We start from the raw sequence: 25,936 nt of genomic DNA on the forward strand, positions 1-25,936 counted from the left end.
AGGAGAGTTTCTCATGGCCCTGACCAAAGGACTGTGTATGTAGATGGCGTTAATGCTCTTGAGGAACTGGGTGAGGTGCCCTCTGCAGCCCGCCACCAGGTTAGAGACCAGGAGTGTGTCACGTAACACTGAAGAGTCTCTAACGGCCATGGCAGTCTTCATATGCCTGCAGGAGGGGATGGATGAACTTTGTCCAAGACTCTGAATGCCATTCAGGAACCATGAGGTATTCTTCCAAAGTCCCCACTGAATACTTTTCCTCCTTTCCCACACCTGCTGTCTCACAGGATTTCTGAGTCTCTACCTCCTGCTAATTCTGCAGAACAGCACAGGAAGTTTAAATGTGGGACCATAACTCTTGTTGCAGCTGCCACTGATGGGAACCTGGCCCTGTGGCTGTGGACAGTGCTATGAGAATTTCCTCAGTCTGCTCTCCTGCTGCCCCTTGCCTAGGCCAGCAAGATACCCAGAAAGGAATGCTGAAGCCTGGTGAACAGAAGTATACTTCCATGTCTGCTTCTATTACACATATATACCCACATACAGAGTTGAGAAATTAGAATATCTTCTCCCTCCTCTTGAAGGAAAGAACATTCTGGCCAGGAGATAACACCTTAGGATTGTCTCAATTTACCCTCTTCTACCTCCAGTGTAAAGGTGCTCTATCGCACTCTTCCTCATACCCGCCAAGAAATCCCAGACAAGGAATGATAGTCTTCATACCTAATGAATTACTAACATTTTTAGGTGGATAAGTAAGGAGTTGCCCGAGCACATATGTAGGTTCCTCCTAATATGCAGAATACTGAGAAAATCCCCCAGGGCTTCCCAGCTGCCTCAGTAACAACCAAAAAGAAGAGAAGTGAAGAAAGTTCACAAAGCAAAATGTCAGCATGGTAACCAGGTAACTTTCTCTGTGGCTCAGACTTCGGACATGTTATAACAGCATTTCATTTATATCACAGAAAAAATTTAATAAAGTAGGTCATAATGCTTTAAATTGCTTTTCCAGCAGGAGTATAATGCTCTAATGACACAGTCTCTTTCCGCTTCTTCCATAAATCACTAGCGACTTCCCTCAAAATGGTCCCTTGCCTCCAGCTTCTTGCCCTTCAGACCACCCTCATATTGTGTCATTAATACTCTTAAGCATATCAACCCTTCGATTAAAAGTCTGCACTGGGGGTGCCTGGGTGGCTCAGTGGGTTAAGCCACTGCCTTCGGCTCAGGTCATGATCCTGGAGTCCCAGGATCGAGTCCTGCATCGGGCTTACAGTGCCTCGGGGAGTCTGCTTCTCCCTCTGACCTTCTCCCCTCTTATGCTCTCTCTCACTCTCTCTCTCTCTCTCTAATAAATAAATAAAATCTTAAAAAAAAAAAAAGTCTGCACTGTTCCCTTGTTGCCAATAGAATTAAACCTTATTTCCTCTTTATGCCATTTGAGGTTTCTTACCAATCATTCTTCCTCCTTATCCTCTACTGTGTCCTGATCACCAGGCCAGTCATGCTCTGGGGTAAAGTCATAGTTTCCTGCACTTGTAATGGCAGCTCTACTCCTCTCTACTTTTCTAACTCCTCCTTCTCACACTTCAGGGCTGGGTTCAAATCCCACCTCCTCCACTTCTACACACACCAATCTCTCCCTGCTAGAAATTCCCGTTGCACACTCACTGTGCACCTCATTTTGGCAGCTTCTTTACTGAGTGACTAATATGCATGTCTGACTGCACTAGATGCTTTGTGACTACAGAGAAGGTCACTGCCCCGGTGGAGAAGACTTAGCTCCTTTATCATGAAATATTGCTCTCTCCTGAGGGCAAAGCTACCTCCATGGTCAAATGCAAGTTCTCAAGTTCTACAAGGATATCATGCTTATTATGGTGCTAGGGACATCCCAGGATTTCAGAAAGACTTACTAAATTGAATTCAATTGAAACTCTCTCTGTGTCTCTGTCTCTGGGGCTTACCTACTAATTAAGGACGGTAGCTCAAATGTAATAGCTAATTTGTTCTTAAATGGCCAAAACCTAACAAAACTCATCTACTTCAGCTGTGTTGAAGGGGTAAGGGTAGGGGTGAGAAAGGAGAAACCATCCCAGCCTTTTGTAACATGGAAAAATTGCTCCATGTAAGTCCACTCTCCTGGAGGGACCCCTGGCCCTAGGTGTAAGCTTTGCAGAGTGAAATCAAGTGTGGTGACTCAAAGCCCCACAAGAAAAGGAGTGAGGAAAGGCCAAATGAGTAAAATAGGGAAGGAGAGCAGCAGAAACTTCCTCCGCGAGCATACGAGCAGCAAGGGCCCTAAAAAATGGAATGGCTTCCTTTGAATGTAACCAAAGACATGCCAGGGTCAGTCGTTGGAAACCACGGTTCACACATCACACATCTGTATCAGTAAAGGCTGATGTTGGTACGTTTGGTTTCCAGACACCTGCTTTCACAGGTAACAGCAGCCGGGCAGCTGCCCCGAGGGACTCTAGAGTTCATCTCTCACACCCGTCCTGAGTTGGAAGGATTGAGACAAGCGAGTCCACCAAACCCTGGCTCTCTTCCATGGGGCCCCGGGACAAGTCGAAAGATCTAACCCAAAACAGAAAAAAACGGCGAGTTGGGGGACAGGGCAAGGATTTGGTAAAGACTTCTGCTGACTTCAGGCATCCCGGTCTCCCCCATCGTAAACCAGAAAAGTCTATTCCCAGCAGAGGACCAAGTTGAACGATCCTCAGGCCGACCAAGGTGCCCGCTCAGTCTGGTTGCAGCTCCCGGCCACGGTTTCCTCCCATCTCTTGCCCCAGGGCGCCGAACGGGGTCACCAGAGCCCCCTGGCCCGGGCCCCTCTGGGCGCCCTAGACAGTGAAGCTCGCGCTCCTCCTCTCTCGCATCCCCTCCCCTCCTCTTCCCTCCCTCTGCCAGTCCCTCCCCAAGCCGTGGCGGAGGTGGGGCCGGGCTTGGCTCAGCGAGGCCCGTGCATTCCAGAGAGCCGAGCGAGCTAGAGCAACAAAGGAGCCGGGAGTCGGTGGGAGAAGTCAGGGGTCTGCGGCGCGCTCGGGCGAAGGTGGCGGCTGGGCTGGCGCAGAGGGGAAGCCAGGGAGCGAGTCCCCCCAACCTCCGGCCCGCTCCTGGCCTCCATCGCAGGGCCGGGAGGTAGTTTTAATGGTGGAAGAGGGAATGGGGCTGGAGATTGGGGGCCCAGGGGGCTCCCGGGGCTGAAGACAGTTTGGATTGCCGGGAGAAAGAATAAGAGAGTTGTGCATCCCGGCCGGAGCCTCAGCCGCCCAACATGGGCCCCGGGGTCCAAAGTTTGCGAAGTTGGGCGCCGAGGGCCCGCGGCGCGCGAAGCGTCGGAGGGGGCCCGGCACCGGACCTGCGGGGCGCACAGGTCGCCTGAGCCACATCCGCGGCCCCAGGGATCGCGTGTGTGGCTGGGGGGCTCCGGGGAGCGGGCGGGGGCGCCGGGGCTTCTGCTGAGTTGGCGGGTTTGGCCATGGCCGCTGCCCGCCTCGCACGGGGGCTGGAGATCCTGCTCCCGGGGCTGCTGCTGCTGCTGCCGCTGCTGGGGGGCCCGGGCCGGGGGGCGGCCTTGAGCGGGAACGCGACTGGGCCTGGGCCGCGGAGCGCGGGCGGGAGCGCGAGAAGGAGCGCGGCCGTCACCGGCCCTCCGCCGCTGCTGAGCCACTGCGGCCGCGCAGCCCCCTGCGAGCCGCTGCGCTACAACGTGTGCCTGGGCTCGGCGCTGCCCTACGGGGCCACCTCCACGCTGCTGGCCGGGGACTCGGACTCCCAGGAAGAAGCGCACGGCAAGCTCGTGCTCTGGTCCGGTAAGCGCGCGGGAGCCGGAGCCGGGGCGGCCGTGGTGGGATGCGGGACTCTTGCAAAGAATAGGCTCGGGCCTGAGCCTTGGCGAGGGCGGGAGCTGCACCCGGGAGAGTTGGAGGAACACAGTCTGAAACTTTGGCTGTCGGCTGTAAGCAGGATGGGACCCTCGGTGAGGAGGAGGGAGGGCGAGGCAGTGGAGGCTGCCGGTCACAAAAGGCCGGAGCAGAGTGGGTGCGCCAAGGTTGGGGGGGGGGCGTGCATGAGGAGGGGGCTCAGAGCCACGGGAAAGGACGTTTTTAAAGAAATGGAGCTGCTCCTCACCTAAGTGCCGCCCTGGAAGCGGGGTCCTTGGGGATTCAAGGCGGTGTTTAGATCTTGGAAAAGAAACCGACCGGGAAATCGAGTTGGAGAGGAAAAAAGGAAAGATAGAAGATTTAGGCACTGAGGGACAGGGTGGGGGGAAAGAACCGAGTGAAATTTGTGACGGAATCGAGACCCCCTGGTGTTGAGTAATTAAAAGTTAACCAGAAATTTCTAGAAATCTTATTTTGGGAGACAGGAAGTCCAGAGAACTGTGATCTTGTCCTGTTTTTACAGGAGATTTCACTGTTTCCTCATCTGAAAAATGGGGACTCTGATAATTTTCTGAGGTTGTGAAGGAATGAGACTATTCTAAGGATAATATTTGTGTATTCTTTGGAAGTTTGGATCCTCAGGTGGGTCAGGGCTGCGGAAGGACACTTAAGTCTGGGATGTTGAGAGCCTGTGGAAACTTTCAAAGTGGTCCGAAGTCCCAGAGCGCTCACCTCAGGGTAGGATTATGGCCAACCCGCAGAACTGCAGAGTGAACCCAAACAAATCCTTCCTTAGCAGTGCCGAGTGGATTCTCTCCCCACTTGTCACTCTTCTGGGTTGGGGGCCTGAAGGGCCTGGGGAAGAGAACTGGTCTTGTCACCCCTTGCTTCTAGTCAGTGTGATTCCAAAACTGTCCTTGAAAGAGAAAATCAAAAGTCAGGAGCCAGTTTGGCAACCTCCTTCTTTGGGCAGGCTTTGGGTGCCCTACATCTCAGTTCTGCCCTGGGGGCTGATGATGATCCTGAAGGAGGGAACATATGTAGGCTGCCTGTCATTGTCAGCTTGGCCACTAGAGTTCTCAGAGTCATTGCTGGATGTTGGACAAAGTCATGTCATTCCTGGCCTGGTATCATTCTCTGGCAGATGCCAGATGAGGAACTTGGAAGATGGTACTCACCGTGGAGCTACATCCTTACTGGGTATCAGGTTCTAAAGTTGGCATGTAGGCAGAAGCCATGAATAATCAACGGTAGCTTTGAAAAACTCGTAAATTACCAGAAGTTCTACCTAAGTTTGCCTCTGCACTTCTTTTATGGTAATATGTCTGTAGAAATGTGTAATGTATAAGAATATATAGTTTATGAGAAGGGGCATACCTAGAAAATATAATTTTAGTCTTTCAAGTTACATACATGCAAAAGGGCAGAAGACTGAAGGAATAAAAAAGGAACGCAAAAGAAAGGTAGAAGCAGGGGCACCTAGGTGGCTCAGTGGGTTAAGCCTCTGCCTTCAGCTCAGGTCATGATCCCAGAGTCCTGGAATCGAGCCCCACATCAGGCTCTCTGCTCAGCAGGGAGCCTGCTTCCTCCTCTCTCTGCCTGCTGCTCTGCCTACTTGTGATGTCTCTCTCTCTGTCAAATAAATAAGTAAAATCTTAAAAAAAAAAAAAAAAAAGTAGAAGCAGGCTTCTTTGAGCATTACCTGAAAGAGGGCCTGAGTTTAGGAGCCAGTCGAATGGAAAATCAGGTCTCTCAGCACAAGGAACTCACCCAGTTCTGAGTTGGTCACAACTGAGAGGATATTCACGCCCCATCCCCCCACCTCTCTGTCCTTATTTATTTTGCAAGCTCTCATGCTTGAATTCCCCTAAGTTAAATGCATGTGTGATGCCACCCTTCTGTAGTTACCATCAAATCAAGGAGATAGGTCTGGACCTCTTTCCAGTCCATACTCCTGAGAGCAGCTGCTGAACAGGTAGAAGTAGGTTTCGCAGGAACATTCAGGAGTTAGAACCATCTGCTGGCTGTGCGGTTTCGATCCTTACTAGCTGGGCCTCTGGTGGGGCAGGGTCTGCTTTGGGTCTTTCTGTTAGGTGTTCCCGGCAGTGGGGTCAGAAGCAGATGGTGGTGCAAGCTGGGTCAGTGGTGGGTAGAAGAAATCAGAGCCAAGTGTAAGAATCACAGACAGGCCTTTGGCCGGGAGCCTCTGGTGAGAGATTGGTCCTGTCCTGAGTGAGAGGTCTTCATTTGACCTTGTCTGCATGGTTAGTGTTGCCTGGCTCTTGGAGGTGTTTTTGTGGGTGAAGGATGAATATGATCTAAGTTGTCTTCATCTATAAACTTTTGAAGGTAGATCCTTGTCCTTCACTTTTTATTTTTTAAAGATTTTTATTTATTTATTTGACAGAGATCACAAGTAGGCAGAGAGGCAGGCAGAGAGAGGAGGAATCAGGCTCCCTGCTGAGCAGAGAGCCCGATGTGGGGCTCGATTCCAGGACTCTAGGATCATGACCTGAGCTGAAGGCAGAGGCTTTAACCCACTGAGCCACCCTGGAGCCCCCACTTTTTTTTTTTTTAAACCCTCAGAGTTCTGAGTACACAGCCATCCACTCATTCATTAAATGAGGCATTGGGTGCTTGCTGCATGTCAGCGTGGATCAGGTTCTGGGGTGTATAAAGACAAGGAGTACAGACATGATCCCCACCATCAAGGAGAAAACAGACAAACAGCTTTAGCAGTTCCTGTGGGAGGTATTGTGACAAGGTAGGTAGGGTGCTGAAGGAACACAAAGAATTTTGGGGAACAAGGGAAGACCCCCAGAGGAACTGACCTTAAGCCTATGACCTGAGAAATAGGTAGGAATTACCTGAGCCAAGGCAAGGTTGGATTGGGAAGGAATAGGAAGAGGAGACAGTGTGCAAAGGTGAGGAGGTGAGAGGGATTGGTACTTTTAAAAGAGTCCAAGAGGGTGCCTGGGTGGCTCAGTGGGTTAAGCCTCAGCCTTGGGCTAGGTCATGATCTCAGGGTCCTAGGATCAAGCCCTGCTTCGGGCTCTCTGCTCAGTGAGATGATGATCCTGGAGGAGGGAACATATGTAGGCTGCCTGTCATTGTCAGCTTGGCCACTAGAGTTCTCAGAGTCATTGCTGGATGACTTCTCCCTCTCCCTCTCTGCCTGCCTCTCTGTCTACTTGTGATCTCTCTCTCTGTCAAATAAATAAATAAAATCTTTAAAAAAAAAAAACAAATAAAAGAGGGCAAGAATTTTAGCAGAGCTGGATTGAAGCATGTGAGGGATAGAATTATAAGAGATGAGACCTTGAGAGTTAGAAAGCAAAGGGATTCATACCCCATATTGAGAAGTTTGGATGTTATCTAGGAGATAATAAGGAGCCACTGAAAGCTCTTGAGTGAGGGAGAGATGTAATCAAATTTGCATTTTAGAAACTCTCTTTGAATTTCTCTCTTTTAGATACTCTCTTTGAGTATCGTGTGAAGAAGCCATGGGAGGAGGGAGGGCCTGGAGCTTGTCTGGGAGATGGTTGAAATAGTTCAGGTGAGAGTTGGTGGTGGTCATGATGGAGGTGGGGGTCCATCAACCATAGATGATGGGCACGGCTGAAGGAAGTAGACAGATCCCAGCCTTTCAGAGCTAGAACCAGGGGCCTTGCCGAGGAGTTGGACGAAGGGATGAGTGAGCAAGAGGACCTAGGTTTCAGGCTTGCGAGGAAGGTGGTATCATTCCCTTTCACTAAGCTGGGAACCCTGGAGGAGAAGTAGGTTTAGAAAAGAAGCATGGTATCATTTGGGCCATGTGAATTAGAGGTGCTCTGTAGACATCTCTGTGGAGATTAGTGGCAGATTTGGAATAGGTGTTGCCGAAGAGAGCAGCCGCTGTGTGCTTCCTCAGCCTAGAGCCTTTGGAAGTACGCCATTGAGCGAGGAAGTTTATAGCTCAGGCTGGACTACCTTCTAGATCTGAGAGAACTCAGGTCCTTCCTGTATCTTTTGACTCTCTGGACTTGGGCTTCTTCAGGCACTCAGCATCTTTCCCCATTATAGCTTGAAATGTCTCTTCACAGGCATTCCCAGCTGACCAGACAAACATAATATACAGGCCACGGTCCACCTTGGGCCAAATCTGGTTTGTTAAATGAGGCAAGGAAGCAGAGACCTGCGGCTGGTGAGGGAAATAGGTCCCTGACAGCCAGCATGTAGCCTCTTCGACCACTGCTGTGCTGTGTGTGCACAGTAATGTGTGGCCTTGCTGCCCAATCGGGGAAGCCAGGAGAAGAGAGCCACAAGAGAGAAGAGAAGCTGGGAGGAATTTCTCTTTTCCTCTCAGACATCTGGTTGAGGTGATGAGAGGAGAGATGTTGGTGATGGTGGGTTGTTTGCAGGGGCAGAGCAGTAAGAATTTCCCTAGAGCTATTCCCAAACCTGGCTGACAAGGAGAATCAGTTAAGATATATATACATATATTTATAGATCTATAGATCTATATATAGAAGGTATGAAAATATAGAAAAGCATCTACTGGCCCAAGTTTTGATTTTTGCTTTAGATTTTTCACTTTTTAGTTGATTTATTTTTTTAAAAGGATTTTTTTTTAAAGATTTTATTTATTTATTTGACAGAGATCGCAAGTAGGCAGAGAGGCAGGCAGAGAGGGAGGAGGAAGCAGGCTCCCTGCTGAGCAGAGAACCCGATGCCGGGCTTGATCCCAGGACCCTGGGATCATGACCCGAGCCAAAGGCAGAGGCTTTAACCCACTGAGCCACCCAGGTGCCCCATAGTTGATTTATTTTTAAAGATTTTATTTTTAAGTAATCTCTACACCCAACATGGGGCTGGAACCCACAATCTCGAGATCAAGAGTTGCATGTTCCTCTCACTGAGCCAGCCAGGCGCTGCAAGATTTTTAACTTTTTAATTGTGAGATGCTGTATGTATACAGAAAGTGTATAAAACGCAGAGGTACTAAATAACAAATAATTATAAAAGGACACCTGAGTCAAGAACTAGACCATCATGGGCTGCTAGAAGCTCCCCTTTCTTTTTCAATCACATCTTCTTTTCTTTTCTAGAAGCAACCACTACCCTAATGTTTGTGATTATCAATTCCTTTTTCCTCTATAGTTTTATCATCTAATTTTGGAATCCCTAAATAGTATATTTCAGTTTTGAACGTTTTAGAGTTTTAAGCAAATCATGATACGTGTTTTTTGTCTTTTATGTCTGGCTAGTTTTGTTATACATTCTTTTGTAAGTTTCATCTGTGTTATTGCAACTTAATTTTTTTTTATTGCAAAACAGTATTCCACTGTAGAATATATCATAATCTATTAACCCATCTTGTTGCCTCTTAAATTTTTGGCCATTGTGAATACCATTGCCAAAAGTATTCTTCTATGTATATCCTGGTGCACCTGGGTCAAATTTCCCTAGGTACCTACTTAGAGGAATGGGATTACCAGACAATAGAGCATGCATAACCTTCACCTTTAGTGGGGAATACGAAAAAGTTTTCCAAAGTGGTTGTACCAACTTAGGTTCCCCACTAATCCCACGGAAGAGTCACCATTGCTCCACATGATTCCTGACCCTTGGTGTTGTCTAGTCAGCCTTTTACATTCTTGACAATCTGGTGAGTATATTGTGGTATGTTTTTTGGTTTTAGTTTGCATTTCCCTGATAACCAGTAAGGTGAAGCACCATTTCAAATGTTTACTAGCCGTTTGGATTTTTTCTGTTATGAAATGTCTGTTCACATCTTTGGCCCATTTTTCTATAGGGCTGTCATTTTCATAAGATTTGTAAGGGTTCTTTATTTATGCTGGGTATGAGTCCTTTATTGGTTGTATGCATTGAAAATTGAAAAGGCTTGCCTTTTCATTCTCTTTGTGTCTTCTGTTAAACAGAAGTTCTGAGCTTTTAGGTAGTCATTTATGAAACTTTTTATGATTACTGCTTATTGTCTTATTTTAAAAAGTCTTTTCATGGGGTGTCTAGGTGGCTCAGTCGGTTAAGCATCCTACTCATGGTTTTGGCTCAGGTCATGGTCTCAGGATCCTGAAGTTGCCCCACATGGGGCTCCCTGCTTAGCAGAGAGTCCGCTTCCCTTCTCTCTCTCCCTCTTCCCCTCCGTACCCCTGCTCATGCACACACACACTCTCTCAAATAATTAAATGAACCTTTAAAAAAGTCCTTTCATAACACAAAGTCATAAATTTATTATCTTATGTTTTCTTCTCAAAACTTTTTAGATTCTCCTTTCAATTTAGACACGTAATTCACTAGTTTCATACATGTTGTCTCAACATAATTTATTAAAAGACTATCCTTTCTCCACTGCTCTGCCATAAATTAGGTGTCCAAATATCTGTTTGTTTCTGGGATCTTTATTCTGTTCCATGGCTCTATTTTGTCTATCCGTTGCCAATATGTATCATCTTAATTGTCATATCTTTTTTTTTTTTAATTATATCTTTATAGCAACATCTTTTACCTTCTTTGGGCTATAAACCTCTTTGGCAGTCTGGTACAACTTATGGGCCCCTTCTCAGTGTAATATTTTTACATTTATAAGGTAAAACACATAGGATTAAAAAGGAGCATATAAGATTACAAAGGAAATTAACTGGGCACCTGGGTGGCTCAGTTGGTTTAAGCAGCTGCCTTTGGCTCAGGTCACGATCCCAGGGTCCTGGGATGGAGCCCCTCATCGGGCTCCCTGCTCAGCAGAGAGCCTGTTTCTCTCTCCCTCTGCCTGCCACTCTGCTTACTTGTGCTCTCTATCTCTCTGTCAAATAAATAAATAAAATCTTTTTAAAAAAAGATTACAAAGGAAATGAATTACATTGAAATATAAATATCAGCTATATTAAAACAATTTTATGATCTAACATACATGTGCTTCTTTTTTTTTTTTTTTAAGATTTTTTATTTATTTATTTGACAGAGAAAGATCACAAGTAGGCAGAGAGGCAGGCAGAGAGAGAGGGGGAAGCAGGCTCCCTGCTGAGAAGAAAGCCTGATGGGGAGGCTTGATCCCAGAGGCTTAACCCACTGAGCCACCCAGGAGCCCCTGTGTGCTTCTTTATTAATACACTAAGTAAGATGTACTGTGAGTTTAATATATTCATCATAATGTCAAAGTGGAGATGAACAGTAACAATATTTTGAGGTATCTGTAACAAAAATGAGCCTTTGTGACAAAAACACAAGTACTGATAACATCACTATAGTATGTGGCTTCTGTCCATAATTGAAGGCAAGGCTAAATTTCTGTTATATCTAATTTTTTTCCCATCCAAGTTCATGGGCCCCTTAATTCTCTGTAAGAATTCTTTCTGAGTTCCAAACCAAGGACCTCCACCGTTCTTTTTTTTTTTTTTTTTAAGATTTATTTATTTGAGAGAGAGAGAAAGAGCACAAGTGGGAGGATAGAGGAAGACGGAAAGCCGGGAGTCTCAAGGACTCTGTGGTGAGTGCAGAGCCCCTTGCGGGGCTTAATCTCACCACCACGAAATCATGACCTAAGCCAAAACGAAGAGTTGGACGCTTAACTGACTGCGTCACCCCAGCACCTACCACTGTTCTTATAACACTTACAGTGTTTATGGTACAGCAGTATCTAATAGAGTTTGGCCTATTCTTGACCCTTTGTGGTTTATTTTTTTTTATTTTTTATTTATTTATTTATTTTTTGACCCTTTGTGTTTTAATGTAAAAATAGTTGTTGGTGGTTTTGGTGGGGATTGTATTGAATATACAGACTAATTTGGAAAAAAAAAAAGACATCTTTACAATATTGAGCTTTCCAATCATTTCGTTATATATTTCTATTTAGATCTTTGATTTTTGCAACTTTTAAAATTTTTATGCAGCGTTCCAATGTAATTTGTTAGATATAGTCCTAAATACTTCATTTAAAAAATACTATTATAGTCCCCTTCACGTTTCATTTTCTGTTTGTTGCTGACATTTAGAAACACAATTGATTTTGAATCCAGTAAACTAGCTAAATTTATTCTACACACATAGCCATCTCATTTGTGAATGAGTTTTGTGTCTCCCTTTTCAAGGTGTATATCTTTTAATCTTTTTTGTCTTAATGTACTACTTAAGAAACCCAGTACATAGTTAAATACAAGTGGTAAAAGTAGCAACATCCCTTATCTCTGACTGTGTTTCTGTATTCTAAAGCTTTTCCGTCCTTCACTATCACGTGTTTACTGTAGGTGCCTGTAGTTACATTTTATCAGATTAAGGAAGTGTTCTTTTATTCCTAATTTGCCTATTCTTCTTTTTATCATGGTTGCATGTTGGACTCTATCAACTACTATATCTACTGATATGATCATATGATTTTTTTTCTTCTTTAATCTGTTAATGTGGTAATTGCATTGATTGATTTTCCTAATGTTAAGCCAATCTCAGAACAATGGTTTTCAACTTGACTGATCATCAGAACCTCACGAAAAGTTATTTTTAAAGTTTCAACTGTGGCAGTGCCCCTGGGTGGCTCAGTGGGTTAGGCATCTGCCTTTGGCTCAGGTCATGATTTCAGGGTCCTGGGATCAAGCCTAGCATTGGGCTCCCTGCTTAGTGGGGAGTCTGCTTCTCCCTCTTTCTCTGCCCTCCCCCCATGCATGCTCTCTCTTTCTCAAATAAATAAAATCTTTAAAAAGTTTAAAAAATATATTTAAAAAGTTGAAATCGGGGTGCCTGGGTGGCTCAGTGGGTTAAGCCTCTGCCTTCGGCTCAGGTCATGATCTCAGGGTCCTGGGATCGAGTCCTGCATTGGGCTCTCTGCTTGGCAGGGAGCCTGCTTTCTCCTCTCTCTGCCTGCCTTTCTGCCTACTTGAGATCTCTCTCTGTCAAGTAAATAAATAAAATCTTAAAAAAAAAAAAAGTTGAAATCGTGGGGCACCTGGGCGACTCAGTTGGGTTAAGCCTGTGCCTTCAGCTAGGGTCATGGTCCCAGGGTCCTGGGATCAAGCCCTGCGTCGGGTTCCCTGCTCAGTGGAGAGTCTGTTTCTCCCTCAGCCTCTTCCCCTGGCTTGTGTGCTGGCTTGTGCTCTCTCTCTCATTCACTTGCTCTCTCTCAAATAAATAAATAAATAAAATCTTAAAAAAAAAAAAGTTGAAATTGTGGCAAATATTTAAGAAGTCTATGAATATAGAAAAATGCCAAGACTAATAGAACACTTGTCTTTATTTTTTTCTTTTTGTTTCATATTTTAATAAAATCAAAGAAATAAAATAATACAGATAAAGTTGATGTCCCCTTCATGTCTACAATTTTGTTCCCTTCTCTAGGGAGATTCTCCCATCTCAGTCATTTGCATTTTTTTTAAGACTAATTACTTCTAAAAATTGGTAGTAAGCACACGTACAAATATCAAAAGTAACACAAGTTAAATCCCTCCACTTCTGCTTCCAGCTACCGGTTTCCCCTTCCTAGAGGCAATCACCAGTATTGGGTTTTGTGTGTCCTTTTAGAGATATCCAACATATGTATAAATGTATTTGTGTCCTGAGTCTTTTTCCTCCTACAACCAGTAGTAGCCTGCTCTTCAGGTTGTTCTCACTCATCCATATCCATTTAACTAGATGCATTGGAGATAGTTAGATTTCAGTGCAAAGAGTTCAGCCTTGCACGGTGTCCTATTATATTGATTCATGATATTTTATATAGTTGGTCTCCTATTGATGGCTATGCATTCATGCCATTTCTACTCTTCTGCTATTACAAACAATGCTGCAATGAATAATCTTACGTATTATCTTTGTAAACATATCAAGTGGGATCGCAAGTATAAAATTTTGATAGATTGGGGCGCCTGGGTGGCTCAGTGGGTTAAGCTGCTGCCTTCGGCTCAGGTCATGATCCCAGGTCCTGGGTTCGAGCCCCACATCGAGCTTTCTGCTCAGCGGGGAGCCTGCTTCCTCCTCTCTCTCTGCCTGCCTCTCTGCCTACTTGTGATTTCTCTCTGTCAAATAAATAAATAAAATCTTTTAAAAAATTTTTTTTGATAGATTATGCCAAATAGTCTCGACAAGTATTTATTAATTTCTGTTCTTACTAAAAGTATACGTGAGTGCCAGTTCCACCCACATTCTTGTCAATACAACGTTTTCAAATGTTTTCATCTTTATCACTCTGTAAGTTAAAAAATTATATCTCATTGTAGCTTTATTTCATACTTAGTTTATTAAGAGTGAGATGGGGGCACTTGGGTGGCTAAGTTGGTTGGGCATCTGCCTTTGGCTCAGGTCATGATCTCAGGGTCCTGGGATCGAGTCTCGCATTGGGCTCCCTGCTCAATGGGCAGCCTGTTTCTCTCACTCCACTGCTTGTGCTCTTTCTCTCTCATGTTTTTTCTCTCAAATAACTAAAATCTTTAAAAAATTGAGGTTGAATGTCTCTTTATGTGTTTAAAGGCCATTTGTATTTGATCTTTGTCTTTGCCCATTTTTCTATAGGATTATGAATTTCTTTCTGATGTGGAAGAGCTTCATGCACATAAGGAAGTTAGCTCCTTACCTGTGATATGGATCCAAAATACATTTTCTCAGTGTGTTGATTTTCTTATGATTTTATTTTTTACTTTACTGAATTTATCTGTTCTTCTGAAGTCTTTTAAAATCTTCTATTTTATGGCTTCTGAGTTTTGTGTCATACGTCAAAAAGCCTTCTCTACTTCAAGATTTTAAAAACCATTTCCCGGGGCGCATGGGTGGCTCAGTGGGTTAAGCCTCTGCCTTCGGCTCGGGTCATGATCTCAGGATCCTGGGATCGAGCCCCGCATCTGGCTCTCTGCTCAGCGGGGAGCCTGCTTCCCCTTCTCTCTCTCTGCCTGCCTCTCTGCCTACTTGTGATCTCTCTCTCTGTCAAATAAATAAATAAAATCTTAAAAAAAAATAAAATAAAAATAAAAACCATTTCCTATCTTTTCCTCTGGTACTTTAATATTTAAAACTCATGTAGTCATTTTGATTCACCTGGAATTTATTTTTATGTAAGAAATAGGGTAAGGATCCAAATTATTTTTTCCCTAGATAGTTCTTTTAATATTTCTTTAATTATCTTTTCCTTGGGGAGTTTATTTTTAAGGTACAAAACAATATTTAAAATAAGAAAAAAAAGAAAAACAACAAAATTCCACATTTTTAGAAGTTGAATACTGCAGATATTACAAAATGCTGAAAAATAACACAATGCTTTTATTAATCCACTGCTTGCTGGTCCTCAAGAATACATTTTGGGGCGCCTGGGTGGCTCAGTTGCTAAGCGTCTGCCTTCGGCTCAGGTCATGATCCCGGGGTCCTGGGATCGAGCCCCGCATCGGGCTCCTGGCTCGGTAGAAGCCTGCTACTCCCTCTCCGTATCTCATTCCCCCTGCTTGTGTTCCCTCTCTCACTGTCTCTCTCTGTGTTAAATGAATAAATAAATCTTAAAAAAAAAGAATACATTTTACTCCAGTCAGCCCCCCCCATTTTAAATATATTGTTCAGTAAACATGCAGTAACATTCACTTTTTCTTTGTTGTACAGTTCTATGGATTTAGACAAACACATAGTTACATAACCAGCCACTACATTCAAGGTAGTGACAATCCCATCAGACCCAAATATTACCTCGTGCTGCCCCTTTGTAGGCAAATTCTTCTACCCAACTTCTGGCAACCACAGCTGTGTTCTCCATCCATACCCACTTGGTCAGAATTTCTGAGAGTGGGTTTCTCCATCTAGAACGATAAGGGTCCACAGGTGATTTTGATTTGAGTTGGGTCTGGGAACAATTAACTGAGGACATTGCTGCTGCTGCTGCTGCTTCTTTCTTTTTTTAGAGATCTTTTTTTTTTTTTTTTTTTTTTTTTTAAAGATTTTCTCTATTTGTCAGAGAGAGAGAGCACAAGCAGGGGGAGCAGCAGGCAGAGGGAGAAACAGGCTCTCCACTGAGCAGGGAGCTCTGGGATCATGATGTGAGCTGAAGGGAGACGCCTAACCTACCGACCCACCCAGGCATCCCAGGACATTGCTTTTTGCCAGGAACTTGCTGTGTGCCCTGGGAATAGCCTTTGGGGTAGTTCGAGCTGTGAGTGGTCAGAGATCGCCAATGAGTAAAACAGCTGGTATTTCCTGAGTGCCTCCTGTCTGATGAGTACCATGCTAAACACATTCAATACATTATCTAACTCTTCACATTCCCATGAGGTAACTCTATTATCCCCATTTCACAGATGAGGAAATTGAGGCTAGAGGTAAAGTAATTTGCCCAAGATCACACAGCTGGGAAATGGTAGAGCCAAAGCTTGGACTCAGGGAGGTTCATTGTAGTTTCCATGCCCTGTATCCCTCTACTGTATTGCTTTCCTCCCAAAAAGGGCAGATACCTGCCCCATCACCTCCAGCCTGGCAGTGTGGCAGTCACCGACTTTGGTCTAACATTCTTAGAAGCTTCTCCGAACACAACTTCCTGTGTAGGCAGCAGGTGTTCCTGAAGCAGGGAATGACTCGGGACGGGCAGTGGGGGCAGAATGCTGAGTGGGCCTAGCCACTGGGGAGCAGGGGAGAGGCCTGGGTTGGGACAGGGGTGCCGGGAGACCTCTACCTGTTTCTGTCTTGCTGACAACACGTTTCCTCCCTCTGCACTGGACAGAGCCTCCTCTTTGTTTCTCCATCTGATTTCCTGTTTCCTCCTCTGGCTTTGGAGGACTCCCTGACTACCTCTTCTTAAGCTCCCACCTGTTCTCTGTTTCACCTCAGCTCGGTAAGAGGAACAAGGATCCTGGGATCTGGGCGAGGGGCCACATCTGGTTCTGGTGCATGAGCCCTTCGTGGGGTGGGTCCCACCACCTCCCTTTCCCCTGAAAGAGACCTGTAGAAGGTTTTAAGAATGCCCCTGAGAAGGTAAAAGGCAAGTCGACTTGGGGTTCTCAGCCAGAGGCACTAGTACTCCCTGGCAGGGCATTTGGAAGTGGAGGCTGCTTTTTAAAAACTTAATTTGAATTACCAGATACATACAGAAGAGTGCATGGATCACAGGCTTGCTTTTCACAAGGCGAGCACACACACGTATCCGATGCCAGATCGAGAAATGGAACGTTCCCAGTATCCCAGAATCTCCCTTTCAGGCCTTCTTCCAGTCACCGACCCTGGAGGAAGGGCAAGAAAGAGGGGCATTTGGGGGTTGTCATCATGACTTCGGGGTTCTGCTGGCATTTAGTGGCAGGAGTGTAGGGAGGCTAAAGGTCCTGCACTCTGTCGGACAGTCCTGCAGCACCAAGATCGTGCTGCCCAAATGCCCTGTTGGGAGACACCATGCCTAGCAGCTGCTAGCGTTGTGGCCCAGAGACTTGCCTTCGTTCTGCCTGGGAGCAGCTGTGGCTTGGGGTCGCCGCGCGGAGGGCTTTCACTGCAATGTATCCATACTGTTGCCTCCCTACAGGCCTCCGGAATGCCCCCCGCTGCTGGGCAGTGATCCAGCCCCTGCTGTGTGCTGTGTACATGCCCAAATGCGAGAATGACCGGGTGGAGCTGCCCAGCCGTACCCTCTGCCAGGCCACCCGAGGGCCCTGTGCCATTGTGGAGCGGGAGCGCGGCTGGCCTGACTTCCTGCGCTGCACCCCTGACCTCTTCCCCGAGGGCTGCCCGGTGAGTGCTTTGAGGGGCAAGCCCCAGGCTTAGGGCAGGGCCCCCCAGGAGGCAGGGACAGGGGAGCTCCCCAGCCTTCTCTGCTGAGAGACCCCAAATCTGCAACCATGGGGTCCAGAGCCACGTACTCAAACTGACGCTCACTGGCTGGACCTGTCTGTTAAGAATTATCTGCTTATTTATAAAAGATAACTGTGTTCAACAAATATTTTTGGATCACCCACTCTCCTAGGTGTTGGGGGGTTTCGGGCATCATGGATGACAGGAACGCCTTCTCCAAGAGGGTTATCATGTATTTAGGGAACGATGGCAAGTACACATACAACAACTAGAGACACGGAGACAGGAGGGTGATCTTCTGGTGGTAAAGGAGAGCTCATAAGTAATGACAGCAGCAGTGATATTGGTAATAATACTGGTTATTATACTCACTACCTGCCAAATACCATATGAGCCGTTTACATCTATTTCTTCATTTAACCCTTATCTCACACCGTGAAATAGGAACAACTCTCTTATAGCTGGGGAAGCTGAGGTAACAGGTCAAATAATTTGCTCCAGACTATTGATATCATTTGTCACTGAGTGGCCAGACTGGGATTCAGAAGCTGGAAGGCTGTCTCCAGCTTGTGCTCTCCGGCAGTCCGCCATGCTACCCCTAGGCCTCATGTTCAACCAGATGGCGCCCCTGGGCCCCCTGCTCCCTTTTGCACTGCCTTCTCCCCTTCCCTTGTGCCAGAATGAGATGCAGAACATCAAGTTCAACAGTTCGGGCCAGTGCGAGGCTCCTTTGGTTCGGACTGACAACCCCAAGAGCTGGTACGAGGACGTGGAGGGCTGTGGGATCCAGTGCCAGAACCCGCTATTCACCGAGGCTGAGCACCACGACATGCACAGCTACATCGCCACCTTCGGGGCAGTCACAGGCCTCTGCACGCTCTTTACCCTGGTCAGTGGGGGTGGGGGGGTGGGGGTGGGGTTGCAGGCCTGGAGGGGGATGCCGGGGGGAATGGTCAGGGGAAAGGGGGCCTAGAATGCACAGCCCATGAAGTGGAAAGGAAGTGGATTGTCGATTGGCTGGGCTGCAGGGGCAGAGGGAAGTGGGGAGGCAGTGACCCAATCTGGCCCCCAGGGAAGGGTCTGGAAAGGCCCCGGTGTTCAGACCAGGGCATTTGTGGCAGCAGAATCACCCTGACCTCATAGAACGGCCCCTCACTTCTCTCTTCCAGGCCACATTTGTGGCTGACTGGCGGAATTCGAATCGCTACCCCGCTGTCATTCTCTTCTATGTCAATGCGTGTTTCTTTGTGGGGAGCATTGGCTGGCTGGCCCAGTTCATGGACGGCGCCCGCCGGGAGATCGTCTGCCGGGCAGATGGCACCATGAGGCTTGGGGAGCCCACGTAGGTGTCTTGGGGACCCAGAAGTGAGGGTGAAGGGCAGAAGGCTGAAATGTGTGTTTCCCGCAAAAGGGACAGGTTGGGCTTGAAAGTGAGATCTTAGTGTCGGATTCAGCTCTGCCCGGGGTGCCCAAAGATTCCACCAGGTTCTGGAATGGGCTGTGATGGTTCGCATCTGCTCCAAGGGGCACCTTCCCTACCCTCTTTGAATCCCCCTGCGTCCTGTCTCCAAGCCCTGACTTGTAGGGAAAGTCCAGACCTGAGAAGCCAAGGGTCCGGGGGGACAGGGTGCAGAGAGCTGATGAAGGGAGTACAGAATGACCTCACCAAGAGACATGTCACATGTTGCACAGCTCCAACGAGACCCTGTCCTGCGTCATCATCTTTGTCATCGTGTACTATGCCCTGATGGCTGGTGTTGTCTGGTTTGTGGTCCTCACCTATGCCTGGCACACTTCCTTCAAAGCCCTGGGCACCACCTACCAGCCTCTCTCCGGCAAGACCTCCTACTTCCACCTGCTCACATGGTCACTCCCCTTTGTCCTCACCGTGGCAATCCTTGCCGTGGCCCAGGTACAGTGACTAGTAGGGAGCTGGGGACGTGAGTGGAGTGGGCTTGGGTAAGGGGTCCCGGTGAGCCACTCTGTCCCATCCACCCACCCTTTCCTGCCTCAGGTGGATGGGGACTCTGTGAGCGGCATCTGTTTCGTTGGCTACAAGAACTACCGATACCGGGCCGGCTTCGTCCTGGCTCCGATTGGCCTGGTGCTCATTGTAGGAGGTTACTTCCTCATCCGAGGTGAGTGAGCGTCTGGGGCCAGCGCCAGCTGGGTGACAAAATCCTCTGGGCACCTGCTCTGTGGAAGTAGGAGTGAGGAGCTGCCTTTGCAGTGGGACCTCCGTCAGCTCACCCAGGGCCTTGGTGCTACGTGGAAGGTGCCCACTTGAGGCAGACACAGTGTCATGGCCCTTGGTGTCTGGCCAGGGAAATGCAGCCCCTTACTCTAGGCCCAGGGGCCAGGGCTCACAGCCTGTGGAACAGATCCTGAGCTGGGTCCCTGGGGCAGCTGCCCTCATGTGCTAAAGAGTCTGCCCTGCCCCCATTCACCAGCACAGGGCCTTCGGTCGTGTGTCTGCACCCCGAATTTCTATCTGCTCTCCACCTCTTGGAGCCTGGCTCTTCATCCATTCCCTACCCACAAAGTTTCCACAACACACGCAGATTCACTGTTCCCTCATTTCCCATCTGAAGCCACCACCTCCACAGTGAGCCTCCCTCTCTTCTTAGCTCACTCATGTTGCGTTTTCTTGGTAGTCTTCAGCCTCCTTCCCCTGTGCCGTCAGCCTTCTTCCATTCAGCCCACCTCTAGCTGGCCGTCTCTGGGCCTCTGATGTATGTTTTGTATCTGCTGTCCTCTATGGTTGCCACCAGCCACATGTGCTGAAACTCGTCCAGCCTGAGCTGTGTCCTGAATATGAAATCCGCGCTGTATTGCAAATACCTCGCACGGAGAAAGCAAACTATCTCACTAATAGTTTGTTCTATGGGTTCCATGTTGAGATGTTAATTAAATAAACAATGACATACTGCTTATGAAACGTATGGAAATCAGCGCTACTTGCATCTGTTTACTTCTTTCCTGTGGCTGCTGGACGGATTGAGATTCTGTATGTGGCTGACGTTATGTTTCTGTTGGCTAGCACTGTTCTCGCGTCTCTTTCTCTGCCTTTTCCATCAGCATAGCTTTGACCTGGCTGCCTTGCTTAGGGATGGCTAGAGCAGGACCCAGGCCCTTCCTCTCCATTGTTGTCTGTCTGTCCTGGACTCTGCCCCGGTCTTTCCAGTACACAGCACATCTCCCATCAACTGTGCTTCCTTTCTCCAGGATCTCCAGTGTCCCAAGCTTTAAATCATAGCAGTAATCAGACTGGGGACTCCCTGCTGTACCCAAACCTCCCGGGAGAGAGTGGCCTTGCCCCCACTCATGCCTGGGGTCTCTCTTATGTTCAGGAGTCATGACTCTGTTTTCCATTAAGAGCAACCATCCCGGGTTGCTGAGTGAGAAGGCTGCCAGCAAGATCAATGAGACCATGCTGCGCCTGGGTGAGTGGACCCCCAGGGCCGTTGGCCTGAGATGCTGGCCAGTCCAATATTGTACCCTCCTGGGGGCCGTGGGACCTGCAGGACAGGGTCTGGGGGGAAGCAATGTCAGTGGTGCAAGTTAGCAGCCAGGAGGACAAGACAAGGCTTTGGGGCACACGCACGTGTGTGTGGGGGGGTGGGTGATGGTGGTAGCAGCTCAAAGGGACCTTCTTGGGCAGAAGAATTCAAGTTCACGCCAGGACTGTTTCCTTGTGCCCCCTGCTCCACACTTGGCTCAAGTGCCCTTTGGGCCTTATTTTGGAGAACACAGCAAACTGAGCCTGCCATTGATTCGCCCCAGAATCAGCTATCTTTCAGACCCGAGTGGGGCAAATACCTGGTCCCCACTGCCGCCCCTGCACCTGGGATTGGTAATGCTCTGTCCCACCCTGGCCCTCCGTAGGCATTTTTGGCTTCCTGGCCTTCGGCTTTGTGCTCATCACCTTCAGCTGCCATTTCTACGACTTCTTCAACCAGGCTGAGTGGGAGCGGAGCTTCCGGGACTATGTGCTGTGAGTGTCGGGCTGGGGACTGGAGGGGGCGGGGTGTCAGCTGCCATAGGAGCTGGAGCCAGGACTGCGGACCCTGCCCTTCTTGTCCCTCAGCCCCGGGTTCCTGCCTCCCACGGCAGGTGAAACTGCCTGTCTCGCTCTGGGTGCCCAAGATGCCATTTGCTCTGTAATCTGCGAACACGGCAGATGGCATTCCTTCCCTGGCTCAGCTCTGCCCTCTTCTCTGCATGATCCACGGTCTGGCTAGTGTGTCTGTAACAGCGAACTCTATGTTGGCTGCTCTCACGGAGCCTATTATAGAGCCCTGCACAGAAGTAGTTACCTCTCCATGATAGGTTAACAACCTATTAATGCCTGGCAGCTTTGTCTGTGCTTTTTTTGTGTCCCCATGAGAGGAATCGGAGAGTAAGGCAGCTCACCCGCAGAAACACTTGCTGATGGCAGGAAGGACAGTTACGGGGCTCATTAAAATGGACACCAGTCCCTGTCCGGGCTGCCTCCGGCTCTTCCGTAAAGGCTCCAGCTTCCAGTCTTTAAACCACACTGATGCCTGGTCCTCCCCCAGAGATTTGATTTAATTGTCTGGGGCGTGACCCAGACACTAGTAGTTATTAAAAGTAACTCGAATGTCCCAAGTGACTAACGGGCACCCAGGGTGGTGAATCATGGCTGTGGGACTTAGCTCTTTCTGAAGTCTTTGGATTGATTGCCTGGGCACCACTCAGGAGACCAGAAAGCCTCGCTGTCTGCTGCCCACCCCCCCGCCCCCGCCATAGGTGCCAGGCCAACGTGACCATTGGACTGCCCACCAAGAAGCCCATCCCCGACTGTGAAATCAAGAATCGCCCTAGCCTCCTGGTGGAGAAGATCAACCTGTTTGCCATGTTTGGAACCGGCATTGCCATGAGCACCTGGGTCTGGACCAAGGCCACGTTGCTCATCTGGAGGCGCACCTGGTGCAGGTGGGGTCAGGATGCAGCTGGTTCTGACTGTGTGGCCTTACTTTCTCAGGCTTGGTGTCCCCACCGATAGATGTTATGGGGTCCCCTGGTGTCCTGGCAGTCTGGGGCAGGCCGGTTTTCTAAGGGTCTATGCTGGGCTGCCTGAAGCTGCCTTCTCTGTGGCTCAGCACTGCCCCCTGGTGACACCTCCTGTCCTTGGGAGAACGGATTGTGTGCTGAGCCAGTGGTCCGCATCTTCTAAGAGTGGAAGGATCGGAGTGGTTTGAGTCCTGGGCAGCATACTGGAGCCCTGAATTCTATCCCCACTTCTTGGCAGAGTCCTCGAGGGACTTGGGGCCCTCTGGAGGCTGCTTCCCTGGAGGGGATGGCTTCACTGGTCTTTCACAAGATTTGGTGGAAAGTGGCTGCTCCTCCACTTTCCCTTCCCCACCCCTTCTGCTCTCAGGTTGACTGGGCAGAGTGATGATGAGCCCAAACGCATCAAGAAGAGCAAAATGATTGCCAAGGCCTTCTCCAAGCGGCGTGAGCTGCTCCAGAACCCAGGCCAGGAGCTCTCCTTCAGCATGCACACTGTCTCCCACGATGGGCCTGTGGGTGAGCTTCGGGCCCCTTTCCTCCACTGGAGCCCCTCAACACCCATAGTACCTGGGCCCCATCCCCCTGTGCTGGTGTGGACACGTGGGCTGTCTGGAAGGCTCGGAGGAATAAAGCACCCCAGCCTCTTCTTACACACTCAACTCTTTCCAGTTCCCCTTTCCTCCCTGGCTATGCTGCCCTCTGCTTCGGCCCTTGGGTCTCCTTGCTGGTACTTTGGTTTCAAAAGGACTCATCTCCTCTCCCTTCTGTCTTCTCCAATTGCTCTCCTTGGGCTAGAGTAAGTGAGGGTTCCAGGAACTGGGCTCCTGGGCTCTAGTGAAGCCCCACTCTTCAGACTAGGACTGGGTAGATCACTATGATCACCTGTGTGGGCTTTCTGGGCTTGGTGGACGGGGAGGGAGCTGCTGGGAGAAGGTAAGGGAGGAGCCATCATCCAAGGCAGTCACGATGCTTAGCCTTTCCTTCCATCCCCACAGCGGGTTTGGCCTTTGACCTCAATGAGCCCTCCGCCGATGTGTCCTCTGCCTGGGCCCAACATGTCACGAAGATGGTGGCTCGGAGAGGAGCCATACTGCCCCAGGATGTGTCCGTCACCCCTGTGGCAACTCCAGGTACAAGGAGTCAGGCTTCTGTAGGAAGGTGGGGGGCATGGAGGTTGGGGGTTCTTGGGACTTGAGCACCAGCAGCTGCCAGAGGGGGGGAGAAAGGAAGGCCCTGGTGGGTCTAGAGTGTGGGGCTGAGGCACTAGATACCTAGAGTTGTGGGTCTCAGAGCTCAAAAATAGGGGTCTGAGGAGAGAGCGGGTGATGTGGACGGAGCCAGCATCCCAAGCTCCCGTACTCTCTCCTGCTGTCAGTGCCCCCGGAGGAGAAAGCCAACCTGTGGCTGGTTGAGGCGGAGATATCCCCAGAGCTAGAGAAGCGCCTGGGCCGGAAGAAGAAGCGGAGGAAGAGGAAGAAGGAGGTGTGCCCGCTGGCACCACCTCCTGAACTTCACCCCCCCGCCCCTGTCCCTGCCGCCAGCGCTGTTCCTCGCCTGCCTCAGCTGCCCCGGCAGAAGTGCTTGGTGGCTGCAGGGGCCTGGGGAGCTGGGGAATCCTGCCGACAGAGAGCCTGGACCCTGGTCTCCAACCCTTTCTGCCCAGAGCCCGGTCCCCTGCAGGATCCATTTCTGCCCAGTGCCTCAGTTTCCACAGCCTGGGCTCAGGGCTGCCGGCAGGGGCTGGGGCCCATACACTCCCGCACCAACCTGATGGAGGCCGAGCTCATGGATGCAGATTCAGACTTCTGAGCCTGGAGAGTGGGACCTGGGCTAGCAAAAAAAAAAAAAACACCTCACATTCTGAGGTTCTTCATCCTCCCCGAGAGTGCCTCCCCAGGATCTTGTCTTCTGGAGAACCTGAGGGTGCAGTGCCCTCCCAGGAGGTTTCTCTGTCTGGCTCATGGCACTGGGACTGTGGGAAAGGGCCCTGACATCTCCACGGGTAGGCCTCATCCAGGGAAGGGCCCCGGAGCTTGGGGTCCTTGTTTCTACCCTGCCAGCTGGAGTCTGGCTGGCAATATCCATCTGCTGGAGGGGGGGACAGTAACGGTAGACAGGGGCAACACCACCCAGAGTGGGCTGTGGTTGCCAATGAGGCAGCCAAGCCCATGCCTGACAGACAAGTGCTGGCTGCCCTTTTCTGGCCCTCTCAGACCAGATGTGTTTCTTAGGTCATGAGCCCTTGGTCTAAGTGGGGACAGGGCTCCCTTCTCCTCCTTCCAGGTGATTGTGGATCTGGAAGTGCCCATTCTCCTACGGGCTAACGTCTCTTCACAGGTGTCCAGTTGGCCCGACCCCAGGCCAGTAACCCATCCTGTGCGCTCCCGCAGCCTCCTTCCCCCTTTCCCTTTTCAGTTCAACGAAGCCAACCTCTTCCTGTTTCCCCGTTTGTTGATTAGGACTCAGAACTTCTGCATGCTCCACCCCTCCCCCAGACTCTTTCCCTTTGATGCTGGGCTCCATCTCCAGGTGAGAGATTGGTTCAGCTGTGGAGCCCGGGCATGCTGTAGGAGCAGTGAGTGACAGGGAGCCTCTGGGCCCTTGAGAGACGCGTGTTATCTCTTCCTCCCATCCATCTGATGGGGGAATCGGTCCTCTGACTTGAGGGGCTCTACCCTGGGAGGCTGCTGGAGCTTCAGCCAGGCAGGAAAGCTTCCTTCAACTTCCACAACTGGTGGGTGAGGAGATTCCCTCCTCTCGTAACCCCTAACTCTGTCCCCGAGGCCCCAATGTCAAGAACCAGAGAGCAGGAAGCTGTAGGAGCTGGCTGGGTTCCAGATCGGGGATAGGGATGGGGAGAAGGAATACAAACAATAAATAAAAGGTTTTTGTATAAACTCTTGGTGTGCTTCTTTTTCAGAGGCTCTGGTCTTGGGCAGGGCACTTGACTGGCTCAGTCATTAGAACATGCGAGTCTTCATGTCAGGGTTGAGAGTTTGAGCCCCACATTGGGAGCAGAGATTCCTTAATAAAATAAAGTAAAATAAAATACAATCCATCAGCCTTGGTCTTGACCTGTTTACCTTGTCATGATGACATATGTTCCCCACTTCCTCCTTAAGCTACTCTGACAGGCTGGCAGCTTGGTGCTCTTCAGGCCACAACTGACAGATGTCAGGCTCTTGTCCACTTAATGTGCTGGCTGTCCTTCCCGGCCAGTCAGCTCCCTATGGACAAAAGCTCCAATGTGGCCACAGCTGCCTCACTGGGGACTACCCAGAAGGTGA

The 25,936-nt window shown here is 49.1% G+C and overlaps 1 protein-coding gene across 2 annotated transcripts; it reads left to right on the plus strand.

The window, feature by feature from the left end:
- Nucleotides 1–2,931: 2,931 nt before the first annotated feature.
- Nucleotides 2,932–25,546, plus strand: SMO (smoothened, frizzled class receptor). Of its 2 annotated transcripts, none has more exons than XM_047695624.1 (12): nt 2,932–3,818; nt 17,350–17,555; nt 18,295–18,504; nt 18,785–18,957; nt 19,308–19,527; nt 19,630–19,753; nt 20,966–21,058; nt 21,501–21,609; nt 22,386–22,571; nt 23,017–23,165; nt 23,645–23,779; nt 24,025–25,546. In XM_047695624.1, the coding sequence occupies exons 1-12, from the start codon at nt 3,485–3,487 to the stop codon at nt 24,456–24,458; spliced, it is 2,373 nt and encodes a 790-aa protein (XP_047551580.1). In that variant the 5' UTR covers nt 2,932–3,484; the 3' UTR covers nt 24,459–25,546. The 2 variants fall into 2 exon arrangements, with proteins under 2 accessions (XP_047551580.1, XP_047551581.1); XM_047695625.1 differs by lacking the exon at nt 2,932–3,818 and adding an exon at nt 16,551–16,671.
- The last annotated feature ends 390 nt before the right edge of the window (nt 25,547–25,936 follow it).

This window comes from Lutra lutra, chromosome 11 (genome assembly GCF_902655055.1).
Source record: "Lutra lutra chromosome 11, mLutLut1.2, whole genome shotgun sequence".
Classification (NCBI taxonomy): domain Eukaryota; kingdom Metazoa; phylum Chordata; class Mammalia; order Carnivora; family Mustelidae; genus Lutra; species Lutra lutra.

Excerpts from the sequence above, each read along its gene's own strand:
- SMO (XM_047695624.1), top strand. The coding sequence starts at position 3,485 with ATGGCCGCTGCCCGCCTCGCACGGGGGCTGGAGATCCTGCTCCCGGGG. Across the intron at positions 3,819-17,349 it reads CAAGCTCGTGCTCTGGTCCG|GCCTCCGGAATGCCCCCCGC; the intron begins GTAAGCGCGCGG and ends GCCTCCCTACAG. Across the intron at positions 23,166-23,644 it reads CTCCCACGATGGGCCTGTGG|CGGGTTTGGCCTTTGACCTC; the intron begins GTGAGCTTCGGG and ends CCATCCCCACAG.